General features: G+C 39.5%; 1 protein-coding gene across 1 annotated transcript in view; it reads right to left on the bottom strand.

The window, feature by feature from the left end:
• Positions 1–14,443, bottom strand: part of LOC132827818 (phosphoinositide 3-kinase regulatory subunit 6-like) — a 100,598-nt gene that overhangs the window by 61,615 nt on the left and 24,540 nt on the right. The window contains exons 2-3 of the mRNA XM_060844553.1: positions 8,255–8,426; positions 2,291–2,383 (exon numbers count right to left, since the gene is read on the bottom strand). Of these exons, the coding sequence (XP_060700536.1) occupies positions 2,291–2,383; positions 8,255–8,267 (106 nt within the window). The 5' untranslated portion in view covers positions 8,268–8,426. The remainder of the gene's footprint in view (positions 1–2,290; positions 2,384–8,254; positions 8,427–14,443) is intronic.

Genomic DNA, 14,443 nt, shown 5'->3' with positions numbered 1-14,443 from the left:
TGAACTGGGCACTTTAGTTAATGTGTAGGGTCAGGACCCTGAAGTTATTCAGGTATCAGATTCCCAAACCTGCTCTGAAAAGCAGTGCCGAGAGTTAGTTTCTAAATTATTCTTGGTACATTCATACTGCTCTTGTTACATTTGTAGTCGCTTGAGGATGTGAAAGTTTTGTCATTTGCACTGATTTTTCTTTGCACATCATTAATTATGTAGTTCACCAGCAGTTCTCATGCTGGTTCGAAGTTACAAGCCCCTGTATTCTGGAACATTCTGTGCCAGTGATGATACCACAGTGCGATAACAAAGGAGGCCCAAGTGAAAACTTACCCATTTATGTAATCAAATGGATTTATTCATAAAAGTGTGAAGTAATAATGAGGCTAACATTTTTTTAATTGTGAATAGAGACACATGTCAAATAAATATGATTCACAGTTGTCTTCCCTTTCAAGGAAAATGTGAAACAGGGTGAGAGATTGCTTTTCCAACCTCCTATACAGGAACTAGTTAGTTACAACACAGGACTCAGCTTCTCCATAAGGGAAGTTTCAGATGATATAATTTACAATTTCTTCATGATGGGCCCTTCAATAATCAGCGTGTGAAGTGAAAGGCACCGATAATCCGTATGACTGAGAATTAGGTATGTTTCTATATTGAATTGCAACATGAAAACCTGACCATTTGAGCCAAAAAATTTATGCCCGCGTTAATCTTCCATGCAAACAAAAATATTGATCACACGTTCCTGCTCATCAACCACTTCTTCAATCTATTCTTAAATACTACTACGATCACTGTTTTAATCACTAAATCTGGGTTTTCATTCCATTGAGCAAAATACAAATATCTGCAGTGTTCACATGATGTCTCTTTAGAAGGAATGTCCAATTTTTTTTCTTGAGAATGGCAATTGTATTCGTGTTCATATAATGACACTCTAGCTGTGTTTGTGATTGAGAGGAAAGATAGGTAATAATCGTGTCAGGTTTAAATCTGTACACCGGCAATTGGTCTGAGTCAAAACAGATAAGAGCATAGAATTCATGCAAGGGGAGATGAGCAAATACATTCTATTTTCTATTTAGTAATAAGAAAATACAACTCTAAATGTTCTTGGTGAAGCAATGATTTCAGCAAAAGCTGAAAGGGTCTGAATCCTCAAAGTGGTGTGAACAGTTTAGACATGCTAAAGAGTTGAGTGTTTGTACGAGCAGACCAGACCATGGACCAAATGCATTGGTCGGTCAGTAGAAAAGGAACACTGGAAGGTTATGTCATCAAGACTGTCATGACTTGAGTGACAGAGGGTTCATGGTAATGTGTCTGTTCAATTGACTGTATCCGGAGACCCTGGGTAGAATATGTCTGCTGAGTGAAAGCAATTGAGAATTGCCAAATCTATTAAATGGGTTAAATGAGAGATACATTGTTAAGGGTGATGTGTTACAGAACTTGGGAACTGCACACTTGGGAGTGATGAGAGGGATTAGGATCTTGTACAAACTACTTTAAGTGAAATTTACTTTTGGAATTTAAACATTCCCCTTGTTAATTATTATTTGAATTATGTCCATTTTGGTTTGGTTGTTACAGTAAAAGTTTGAAGAATCAATATTTTGTCTTTATGTTATTTCTGTTGTTTCACAGAGATTCCTTTCTTTCAAAGAGTTATGTCTCTGGAGATGGTGATGCTCTTCCAAATTGTGCCATTAGGTTAGTTCAGCTCACTTGTTGTAGACTTGTCAATCAATGGCAATAGTCTGCTTCTGTATATTGTGCTTTATCCCTTCATATTTGTACGCTGACTAATATCTGTCCATACTCAACTCAGAGGTTATCTGGACTCTGATAGGGACCTCAATTCCTTTCCTTTAAGGTGATTCTTGTCATTGGGTGGCACAGTGGTTAGCACTGCTGCATCCCAGCACCAGAGACCCGGGTTCAATTCCCACCTCAGGCGACTGTCTGTGTGGAGTTTGCACATTATCCCCGTGTCTGTGTGAGTTTGCTCTGGTTTCCTCCCACAATCTAAAATGTGCAGGTTAGGTGAATTGGCCATGCTAAATTGCCCGTAGTGTTAGGTGAAGGGGTAAATGTAGGGGAATGGGTCAGTGTGGACTTGTTGGGCTGAAGGGCCTGTTTCCACACTGTAAGTAATCTAATCTAAAAATTTGAATTGCCTCCAAACCTTTGCTATGGGGCCTCCTGTAAAGGCCACGAGTGTGAGTCTGTTGACATGAATCTTTTAGCTGACGTGATTAATAATGCGCACATTCGTGTCACTTACCCCTGGTACTTGTGCAGTTTTCTGATAACAACCCCATGTCAGCAACATCTTTTCTCACCCACGCAGCTGCAATGTTTTTCATTGGGCTCCTCACTGCAACAAGTGTCAATCAGAAATAATTTCATAAATTTAAAAACCCGCAGTAGAAGAATACCATTAACTCCTTGGTCATTCATTGATCTTTCTGGATGAAATTTTGTGGTGGCATTGCCAGCTGGACAGACCCATCAATCAGGCAGTGGCGAGGGCATCAATGGGTCTTCACCCAGAATCAATGCAATCACCTCAGCCAGAGGACCAAATCTTCTGTCCTTGCTGGTGCTGTGCTTGGTTACAGGAAGGGCATGGTATAATTGGCAAGCAGCTCTGGTTGCTAGCAACACAGCTGGAAGGACATTCTTCAAAATCTGGAATCTTGGAGGATGAGACCAATGTAAGTAATATTTAGTTGGACAGGGTGAGGGTGGATTGTTCTGTCGGATTCGGGCTGTGGGAAGATGGATGCACGGTAAATGAAAGTAAGGGTAAGCGTATTGCTGTTAGCAGGAACACCCTCTTCTAGATGTCCAGTCACTCATAAGGCATTGACTACCTTTGATTGAGGGAAGACCAACAATCCTCAACCTAACGAGTGACACTCGCAGTGTCATAAGGCATGCCACATTCAGAGCAACCTTCCTGCAGCTGGGTTATTGCCAGCAATGATAGAATGAAGCCTTTAAGCAGCCACTAATTTCACTTCTGAATTAGTGACGGAGGTGGCAAGGCAGTGGAGTTCAGGTGGGCCACCATTCTGCCTAATTACATGCTCTTTCCATCCTTCAGATTTACCAGAAGATTCAGTGTATTTTTTAGGGACAATAATTTTGTAAGTCTTCCATAAACACAATCAGGCAGTATTCTGTATCTCTTTATAGACTTCAAACATCATGATTTCTCTTTCACAAGCAAAAGGAAGCATACAATGGTACAAAATACATTAGGAGACCATTCTGTCCATTCGGCCTCTGACAGTTCTTTGAAAGATTTATCCATTTAGTCCACACCCCTGCTCTTTCGCCACAATCTTGAAGTATTTCCTCAAGTATTTATTCAATTTCTTTTTGAAAATTATCATTGGGGGAAGATGGTGGCAGAGCAGTGATGTTACTGGACTTTTCTGATGGTGGGCTTATGCCCGAAACACTGACTCTCTGCTTCTAGGATGCTGCCTGATCTGCTGTGCTTTTCCAGCACCACACTTTCCAACTCTAGTAATTAGAGTCCCAAGTACCATCAAATCCTATCATGGAAGCTGGTGGATTTTAAAGAATAACCCGGTTCTATAAAGCTATTTGATGACAATGAAACTATCACAGATTGCTGTTTAAAACAAACCCATCTAGTTCATTAAAGTTCAGGAACGGTAACCCATGATGTTTGGCCTACAATACCCATAGCAATTTACGTGACTCTTAGTTATGTTCTGAAATGGCCAACAAGGGATGGGCAATAAATCCTGGAGTTGCCAGAGACATCAGCATATCACCTGGAGTACTGTGTGTAGTTCTGGTCTCCAAATTTGAGGAAAGACATTCTGACTATTGAGGGAGTGCAGCGTAGGTTCACGAGGTCAATTCCTGGAATGGTGGGACTACCTTACACTGAAAGACTGGAGCGACTGGTCTTGTATACCCTTGAGTTTAGAAGACTGAGAGGGGATCTGATTGAGACATATAAGATTATTAAAGGATTGGACACTCTGGAGGCAGGAAACATGTTTCCCGCTGATGGGTGAGTGCCGAACGAGAGGACACAGCTTAAAAATACGGGGTAGACCATTTAGGACAGAGGTGAGGAGAAACTTCTTCACCCAGAGAGTGGTGGCTGTGTGGAATGCTCTACCCCAGAGGGCAATGGAGGCCCAGTCTCTGGATTCGTTTAAGAAAGAGTTGGATAGAGCTCTCATGGATAGTTGAATCAAGGGTTGTGGTAATAAGGCAGAACAGGATACTGATTAAGGATGATCAGCCATGATCATATTGAATGGTGGTGCAGGCTCGAAGGGCAGAATGGCCTACTCCTGCACCTATTGTCTATTGTCTATTGTCTATTAAAAGAGGAATTACGGTAAATAAAAAATAAACTGGTTCCACCACTTCTTCAAATAATGCATTCCAAAACATAAAAGAACAACAGAGGATTACCAAGAAGGAAATACGCAGAGAAAAAATGAGGTACGAAGGTAAACTGGCCAAAAATTAAAGGAGGATAGTAAAAGCTTTTTTAGGTATGTGAAAGGCAAAAAAATGGTTAAGACTAAAGTTGGGCCCTTGAAGACAGAAACAGGGGAATATATTTTGGGAAAGAAAGAAATGGCAGAAGAATTGAATTGGTACTTCAGATCTGTGTTCACTGAGGAAGACACAAGCAATCTCCCTGAGGCAACAGTGGCTGAAGGACCTGAACTTAAGGGAATTTATATTTGCCAGGAATTGGTGTTGGAGAGACTGTTAGGTCTGAAGGTTGATAAGTTCCAGGGGCCTGATGGTCTACATCCCAGGGTACTGAAGGAGGTGGCTCGAGAAATTGTGGATGCGTTGGTGATTATTTTCCAGAGTTCGATAGATTCGGGATTAGTCCCTGCAGTTTTGAGGGTGGCGAATGTTGTAACACTTTTTAAGAAAGGTGGGAGAGAGAAAGCAGGAAATTATAGACCAGTTAGTCTGACCTCAGTGGTGGGAAAGATGCTGGAGTCCATTATAAAGGATGAAATTATGACACATCTGGATAGTAGTAACAGGATAGGTCAGAGTCAGCATGGATTTATGAAGGGGAAATCATGCTTGACTAATCTTCTGGAATTTATTGAGGATGTAACTCTGAAGATGGACAAGGGAGATCCAGTAGATGTAGTGCACCTGGACTTTCAGAAAGCTTTTGATAAAATCTTAACACAGGAGGTTAGTGAGCAAAATTAGGGCGCATGGTATTGGGGGCAAAGTACTAACTTGGATTGAAAGTTGGTTGAATGACAGGAAACAAGGAGTAGTGATAAACGGCTCCATTTCGGAATGGCAGGCAGTGACCAGTGGGGTACTGAAGGGATCAGTGCTGGGACCACAGATTTTTACAATATATATTAATGATATAGAAGATGGTATTAGTAATAACATCAGCAAATTTGCTGATGATACTAAGCTAGGTGGCAGGGTGAAATGTGAGGAGGATGTTAGGAAATTACAAGGTGACCTGGACAGGTTAGGTGAGCGGTCAGATGCATGGCAGATGCAGTTTAATGTGAATAAATGCATGGTTATCTACTTTTGTGGCAAGAACAGGAAGGCAGATTACTACCTAAATGGAATCAATTTAGGTAAAGGTGCAGTACAAAGAGATCTGGGTGTTCTTGTACACCAATCAATGAAGGTAAGCATGCAGGTACAGCAGGTAGTGAAGAAGGCTAATAGCATGCTGGCCTTCATAACAAGAGGGATTGAGTATAGAAGTAAAGAGGTTCTTCTGCAGCTGTACAGGGCCCTGGTGGGACCACACCTAGAGTACTGTGTGTAGTTCTGGTCTCCAAATTTGAGGAAAGACATTCTGGCTATTGAGGGAGTGCAGCGTAGGTTCACGAGGTCAATTCCTGGAATGGCGGGACTACCTTACGCTGAAAGACTGGAGCGACTGGGCTTGTATACCCTTGAGTTTAGAAGACTGAGAGTGGATCTGATTGAGACATATGAGATTATTAAAGAATTGGACACTCTGGAGGCAGGAAACATGTTTCCCGCTGATGGGTGAGTGCTGAACCAGAGGACACAGCTTAAAAATACAGGGTAGACCATTTAGGACAGAGATGAGGAGAAACTTCTTCACCCAGAGAGTGGTGGCTGTGTGGAATGCACTGCCCCAGAGGGCAGTGGAGGCCCAGTCTCTGGATTCATTTAAGAAAGAGTTGGATAGAGCTCTCAAGGATAGTCGAATCAAGGGTTGTGGAGATAAGGCAGGGACAGGATACTGATTAAGGATGATCAGCCATGATCATATTGAATAGTGGTGTAGGGTAGAAGGGCAGAATGGCCTACTCCTGCAACTATTGTCTATTGTCTATAATAATCCACAATGTAAATTACATTTCCTCATGCCATCTCTTTCTTTTAATGACTGTTGTCTTAAAACTGTGTCCTTTTGTTGCCAATCCTCTACTGTTAGGGGAACAGTTTCTCACCATTTAACACAACAACACTCTATCATTTTGAACATTCCTGAATTTCGTCCTTCAACCTTTCAGAAAAGTGCAAAGTCGCAGCACAGAAGATGAGAGTGTTCAATGCTCAGTTGAAAGCAGAATCAACGTTTTGAATCCAGTGATCCTTCATCAGATGACCTGGCATGGGTTGGCCAGGAATAAGGTGTAAGGGATGTGTTTGCACGTGAGGTGAAGGCTGGAGGGCTACTTTTTATTCTATGCTGTTTTTTCCATTCATTGATAAAGTGTTAGTGCACCAAGACATACTGTCTGCCTAGTCAGCTCTGCGCCTGGCAGTGTCCACACTCTATCTGGAGTCATTCTACAACTCCCATAGAGTTCAACAACCAAGGTCAGGTGCCCTTCTCCCAGGCATTCAGAGTTGGGAATTGTCCGACACAGCAGTGAAATTTCAGCATGAAATTTTTCCATCCATACTTCTAAACATGCTTCAAACTTTGAATAGCTTTCACAAATTTGTAATGCACACTCTTCACAATAACATTCCCCCAACATAAAAACTCTTCAACACCAAAAGAAACATTGTTCTGATACAGACCATATCACTCAGAAGAAAATACTCCTGATAAATATATCACACCTCAGAAGTATCATATAGTTCACAATAACAATTCCTTGATGGTATTCTAAGCTTCCCTGTGTAATAGCATTTGAAATAATCAGAATCCTTACAGTCGTGCTTCCCACAGTAGGACTTCCCATAGGTGGACATGGGGACACTCACTCGGGGGATCTTCGGCTGAGATTTTGGGATACCAAAGTTCTGAAGCAGCAATGGCCACCATGGACTAAAGTTAAAACTGCTGGACCCAGGTTGCAAAGGTTCTCTTAACATACAGCAGGACCCCGTACCATTCAGAAGTAACCCAGACTCCTTATACTCCAATGTAACCCATCTTTGGTATCTTTCATCCAAGTAGGAGTCATTAATCAGTGTCTTCAAAATGAATCAACTGAGGTGTTTTGGATTCTACAACTATGAACATACAAACATGTGAACACGAAACAACAGTAGGTTCCTCAGCCCTTTGATCTTGCTCCACTATTCAATAAAATCCATGCTGGTCTGATTTAACTTCAACTTTACATTCCTGTATGCCTCGATCGTCTTTCATTCCTTCAGTAATCAAGAATATATCTACTACTACATTAAAATATTTAAAAATTCTCTATCCACTGGTATTTGAGGAAGGGAATTCCAAAGACTCTCAATCCTCAGAGAGAAAAAAACTTTTTTCCTCATCTGAGTCTTAAATTGGTGCCCCTTTACTTTTATACTACGACCCCTAATTATAGATTCTCTCTCAAGAGGAAATATCCTTTCAAAATCCACTTGGTCAAGTCCCTCAGGACCTTATGTTTCAATTAAGCCACCTCTGATTCTTCTAAACACCAGAGGATACAGGCCTAGCCAGTCTAGCCTTTGCTTATAATGCAATCCGCTAATTCCAGATATTGGGATAGTGTACCTTCTCTGAACTGCTTCCAATGCATTAACATCCTTCTGCGAATACAGCAACCAGTACTGTACGAAGTTAGGAAAGTAGCACAGAACACAACAAAAACAGACAACTTTATAAATTTTGAAGGGATTGACAGTTTGATGAAATTTAACAAATCACATTTCTGAGAGTAAGCAACTTAGTTTCTGCAAGTAGAAAGAACTCGATGCAGAGTGGGGAATTTCAACATAAAACTTAATTAGAACAAACCTTTTGGCTCCATTGTTGCTTAAGTGTTCAAGTGATGTTTAGTGTCTTTAATGGGACGGAACAGCAACATCCAAGAGATCAGCCAGGACAAAAGCCTGGTGTCCTGATTATTCAATTAATTCTGATGATGGATTTCGATGATATCTACATATTTTTTGTCACCATTTGTAGCCTACAAAATAAACATAAAAACAATTTTATATTGTGCAGTCTAATTAATCTGTGTAAGAAAGTTCATCTGTTAACACCACATGTACAGCTTTAGTCATCAATAGCATAATTTTACATGAATGGCTTCTTAAAAATGCACTTTTTCAAATGATTTGCAATATCATAACAATCACAACCAGTCTATGACAAAAATTGGATACTTTTGCTCTGAAATATCTTATAAAATCTACTATATGGTCTGAGCTGTACAGTTGATGCAGGAAGTTGGAGGTGGGAAGTGGAAGCAACAAGCGCCACATGTGGTTTGTGCAGAGGTGTATGAAAAAAATAAATTCACTGCGTCACTGTAGCAGTTCTTCAATATCTAGAAAAGCATTAAGTATTGCAAAGAAATGATGCAAGACAGTAGCTTTCTTTCATTTAAAATGATTGAAAACAGGATGGATTTTTCAATAATTAAATAACAGATTGGTAATTATCAATTAAAAATCTAAAGCATATTTTTAAATGAACCTAAATGTACAGCAGTTTCCAATTTTCCTCTTCACACCTCAATATTTATTTTATCTTTAGTGTTTGCTGTCTGTTCTAAATCCTTTATATATACAGACTTCCCTCTTTCTAAAATTTTCCTTTAAATAAATAAAATAGGTGTGACTCTCCTCTTCGAATCCAGAGGAAATTAGAAAAAGGTGACACTTGATGAGGATGGAAAATTGAAGCAATGAGGCCTACTACATAGTCATGGTCTCACTTGCATTTCCTTGCCCTACCTCCATTGCTACTGCTGCTGGCCACTGCTTTTTAACTTGTGGTGCAGCTTTGCCTTCTACTAAATTATCCATTTAAACAATGTTCCCACACTTCCCAGGGATGACACAGGGATTCACCTACATCAAGAAACATAGCCTTGAAGTGGCCTCCATTCTGACCAACACTTAGTCAACAGTATCCATGGCTTTTGTCACTGGATAGATCTTCTGGGGCTTACCTGGGCAGCTAAAGACACAGCAATCTCTTCTGATCCAGCATCAGAAGCAGTTTCAATTCATCCAGATTACTTACTAGATAATATGAACACCTTCTTAGCAGCTGGAAACCTTATCAAAATCTTATACGCATACCAGAAAATAGGTTGGACTCTGGTGTTAGCAAAGTGGTTTGCCAGATGTCGCTGGAGAATTCTGGCCAATGGTTTTACTTAGTTGAATATTAGCTTTAAAAATTGATATTCCAGTCAATTATAAGCTTATATGTGAAAGGTGATTTGGCTGCCTTTTCAACAAATCTTATGTGGCAGTCACTCATAAATTCATGGAAAAATAAACTCAATCAAAATTCAATTTCTAAAGCCATGATAAACGTATTGATAATGGAGATGGGCACATAGTCAAGAGATTGCAACATCTGCTTTTACACCAGCAAGCAGCAATGAGAAATGAAAGCCATTACAGCATAGATAAGCAAAAGGGCTGGCTTAAAGAGACAAATGACCTGCGTATACCCAATTAAGCATGAATAACAGACAGTCCAATACATTTTCTCAATTTCCTAGCACATTCTCCTAACATTCTTCCCCAGATTCTGAAAATGCAATATCTGAAGTAATAAATTAAATTGTGGTATTTGCAGATAATTTCACTCTGTGAGGCCTGATTGAAATTAAAGCATGAGTCATACATTCTGAACCAGTGAACCAAGATGTAGTAGTTGAATTCTCTTTACCACAAATACAGTTCATTAATAATCTTCAACAACTGTACCTAAATGTTATTAATTTAAACAGGATTAACATTTACTCTTTCTAAAAACAAATATTGCAAAATATATTAGGCCAGTGGATCTATATAGTCAGATTGCAATCGTATCAATGCTCAACAACTTCAAAAAAAACAAGAAATGTCTGTTTGAACCAATTCCTCTATTCTTTCTGTATATACAGAGGAAGAAAGAAGACAGAAAAGAAAGGGAAAAGAGAAAGGAAAGAATCCATACCATGGAATCAGATTCTGAGCTATTTTCAAATATACACTTTTGCTTCTTGCAGTCAATAGTGCTGACATATAAATCTTCTGACTAGGCCTCACTCCTCCATTTCGAGTCATAGAGTCATAGAGATGTACAGCCCAGAAAGAGACCCTTCAGTCCAATTCATCCATCCAACCAGATATCCCAACCCTATCCCATTTCGCAGCATTTGGCCCATATCCCTCTAAACCCTTCCTATTCAAATATACATCCAGATGCCTTTTAAATGTTGTAATTGCAATAGCCTCCACTGTTTCCATTGGCAGCTCATTCCATACGTGCACCATCCTCTGCTTGAAACAAATTGCCCCTTAGGTCCCTTTTATATCTTTCCCCTCTCACTCTGAACCTGTTCCCTCTAGTTCTGGACTCCCCCACCCCAGGGAAAAGACCATGTCTATTTATCCTATCCATGCTCCTCATGATTTTATAAACCTTTAAGGTCACCTCTCAGCCTTCGACACTCTAGGGAAATCAGCCTAAGCCTATTCAGCTTCTCCCGAAAGTTCAAATCCTCCAACCCTGGCAACATCCTTATGTCTTTTCTGAATCCTTTCAAGTTTCACAACACCCTTCCAGTAGGAAGGAGACCAGAAACGCATACAATATTCTAAAAATGGCTGAACCAACGTCCTATTAAGCCCAACATGACCTCCCAACACCTATACTCAATGCTCTGACCAACAAAGGAAAGCATTCCAAATACCTATTTCACTATCCTATCTACTTGAGACTCTACTTTCAAGGAATTATGAACCTGCACTCAAAAGGTCTCTTTGTTCAGCAACACTCCCCAGGACCTTACCCTTAAGTGTATAAGTCCTGCTCTGATTTGCTTTCCCAAAATGCAGCACCTTACACTTACTTAAATTAAACTCCATCTGCCAGTCCTCGGCCCATTGGCCCATCTGATCAAGAGCCCATTGTACTCTGAGGTAACCTTCTTCACTGTCCACAATTCAGCTTACAGTTTTGTCTCAATTATTATGATACTCTTCCTCTATTCCCAAGTTAGAACTCTGCTGGTTTTCATGGATCTTAATTTATTCCCAGGCACATTTCAGTCACCCTATCTTGAAGCTTTTTTCAAAACATGAAACCTTTGTTGTGACATTATTACATGCTTCATGCACATGTTGCCATACACATTGGGAACTATAAGCTGGCTTCACCCATCATGAAAAAGCACTGGAAATTGTGTAGTCCAATAGAATTACAATATCAGAGAATCTTTCAATGCTTAAGGATGCCAGTTGGCCTACCATGCCGATGCTAACTCTTTTAAAATGAGTTTAGTTTAGACACAGAATCCCGCTTTCAGTCAACAACCCTGCAAATTCAACATCCTCAAAAAAAATCCTCTTCTCACTCTTGCTGTTGATATTAAATTTATGACCATTTGTTATTGGCCCAGTTCCCCAAGGAAATAGCTTTTTCAAATCTACTTCATTAAAACTTCTCATCATGTTGAAAACCTCTGGATGACAACATCTTGACTTTTTCTGTTCCAAGGTGAGGAGCCCTATAGTTTGCAAACTGTTTTCAAACTAGAGTACTGTCATTTCATTGCATCCTGGTAAACCACCTCTGCACCCTTGTTACAACCTCTGCGTTTTTCCTGAAATGCTTAGAATTATCTGCAACAATCCAGCTGTGACCCTAACAGAAATTTATAAAGTTTTAGTGTGATTCCTTTGCTTTCCTAATGTTTGACAATATTTATAAACTCAAGTAGCCCATATGCTTTTTATTAACCAACTTAATAACTTGAATTGCCACCTTAAAAGGTTTACATATAGTCAACAAAGTTTTTTTTTCATCTATATTTATCAAACCTGTGCCATTTATAATACACTATTTCTAGATTATTTGGTTCACAATTCTTGACATTCAGTTCCATTTGCCAAGCTTCTGCCCATATCATCCTGAAGACTACAAGTACCTTCCTTACTATATGCAAAGTTGTGTTTTGTAGCATTGAGAATGTCAGAGAATGGGAGGTAGGTGTGTAGGTGTTAACACAACACTCATGTGCTACATCCCTTGTCTTCCTTTTTATCTTACTCTACTGTTCATTAAATGTCAGCAAAGTACATGCTGAAGCCATATAGGTTTGATTCAAAATGTGTTCAAAGTACCAACACTGAAATCTTTCACTAAATCGACCTCAGGAAGAATGTATCCTGGTATATTTACCCCTATCAACACTCACATCAGGTAGCGTCAATGACTGTTAGCCTCTTAAGCACCAACTTAGATACATCTATGTAGGAGATTTGAATACTGAGCAGTAGGGACGTCATTGAAGTACACCATATTAGTCATCATGGAGTTCCAGTGGCTGAGGAGGAGAGCATTTGTTGTCCAGAGAACCTATTTGCAATGTGCTTCAATCCAGAAGTCGAGGAAGGTACATCTCATGGATTCTGCTTTTACAAGAATGCTTTCTAAGAACATAGGGTACCTTACTGGAATGTAATAGATGCTCGTTTAGCTTCCAAGTAGTCGTTAGTGTATCTCTGGATATTTCTTGTTGTATCGTATTCCAGATTAGATACTGATTACAATCTTGCATTATTGATCGGCGAACAAGCTCCAAAACTAATTCCAATCTACCAATGAGGGATCTTTTAACTATGATTATAGGCCAACTGCTTCATTTGATTTTCGTAACATGGACATTAATTTTGTCAAGGACTAGCAATGGGTTTCCAGATTAACCTTTCAAGGATGTATTGTTTACTGGTTAAGCAATGTTCTCAAATGTTTTCTCTTATAGTTTTGATGATATAATGGATTCTGAAGTGCAAATATTTAGATCAAATCTGCTTTTAATACTGATTTTCAAACAAGGTTCTCAATTTTTTTATCCTCCCTTCTTAAGATGGAATATGTCAACATTCAAGCCTCATGTTCATTTGTTTTGACCTAGGATATGATTTCTTCCACAAGTTCTTTCTTCCAATTCAAATAACAGATAGTGGATTAGTTTCCGTTCTTCTGCTGTTTCTTCACTGCATTATGATTTGAATTGAGGTTTTCCAATAGCCAAAATTCACACAGTTATGATATTCAAACTTCAAACAAAAACTTAGATGCAAACAAGTGATTGAGCAATGCTGGTTGCCCCAGTAACCGGTAACTCTCTAGCAGTACAGCAGCAGTAATTATCTCGAACATCACTTTGGGAGCAGTAGCCAATGTGTATCTGCCTTCTTATCAGCAATTTCCTCTATACTGAGAATGCCTTCGAACTGTGGGCAAAATAATCAAATGCATCATTGAGAAAGCCAGCAATGTCAGATCATTTCTTCAGTTCCGCTACAAACTGAAACATATTTATTATCAATTTGCATTACCTTGAACAGTTTTGTGAATGACAAGTGGATTTGTGCTCATATATTCTAAGTCTACTTGAATTAACTTCTCGCAAAGTTTGTCTTTAGAGGTGGGCAGGAACAATCTGGTCCTCATTGTATGCATTTACAGACAAAGCTTCACTATTTTCAGCACTGATTACAAGTTCACTTGCCTTAAGGTAAAAGCCAAGTCCTTTCATGTAGTTACACTCCTGCTCAACCTTATTTGATGATCACTGATTGCACCAACTAATAGCATTGTGATAAAAAAAAGTTTTGGTGATGAATAGTGTTGATTAGATGGGGAATAACTAAAGAATATGATAAACTTTCTCAGCAGTTCTAGGCATAATCTTAGAATGCATGATTGCAGTGATATTGTGTCTGAAAGTCACCGAGGAATATACTTGAATAGGTCAGTCTGTTCAGTTGAGCCATCTTGATCAGGAAAGGGAGAATTACATAAAAACATAATACGTTGTAAAGTGACCATTGAAGGAAAACTATTCCTTGACCACGTGAAGTTAGAGTTGCAGGCAGCCAGAAATCTCAAGCCTATACAAGTTTCGAAGGCTATGGATCCACCACCACAAGATCATCAAGGCTGATACCTCTGTGAAATACTAAGGCA

Source organism: Hemiscyllium ocellatum, chromosome 25, assembly GCF_020745735.1.
Source record: "Hemiscyllium ocellatum isolate sHemOce1 chromosome 25, sHemOce1.pat.X.cur, whole genome shotgun sequence".
Taxonomy (NCBI): domain Eukaryota; kingdom Metazoa; phylum Chordata; class Chondrichthyes; order Orectolobiformes; family Hemiscylliidae; genus Hemiscyllium; species Hemiscyllium ocellatum.
Note: the sequence above shows the minus strand (reverse complement) of the source record. Positions and strands in the feature narration are given on the sequence as shown.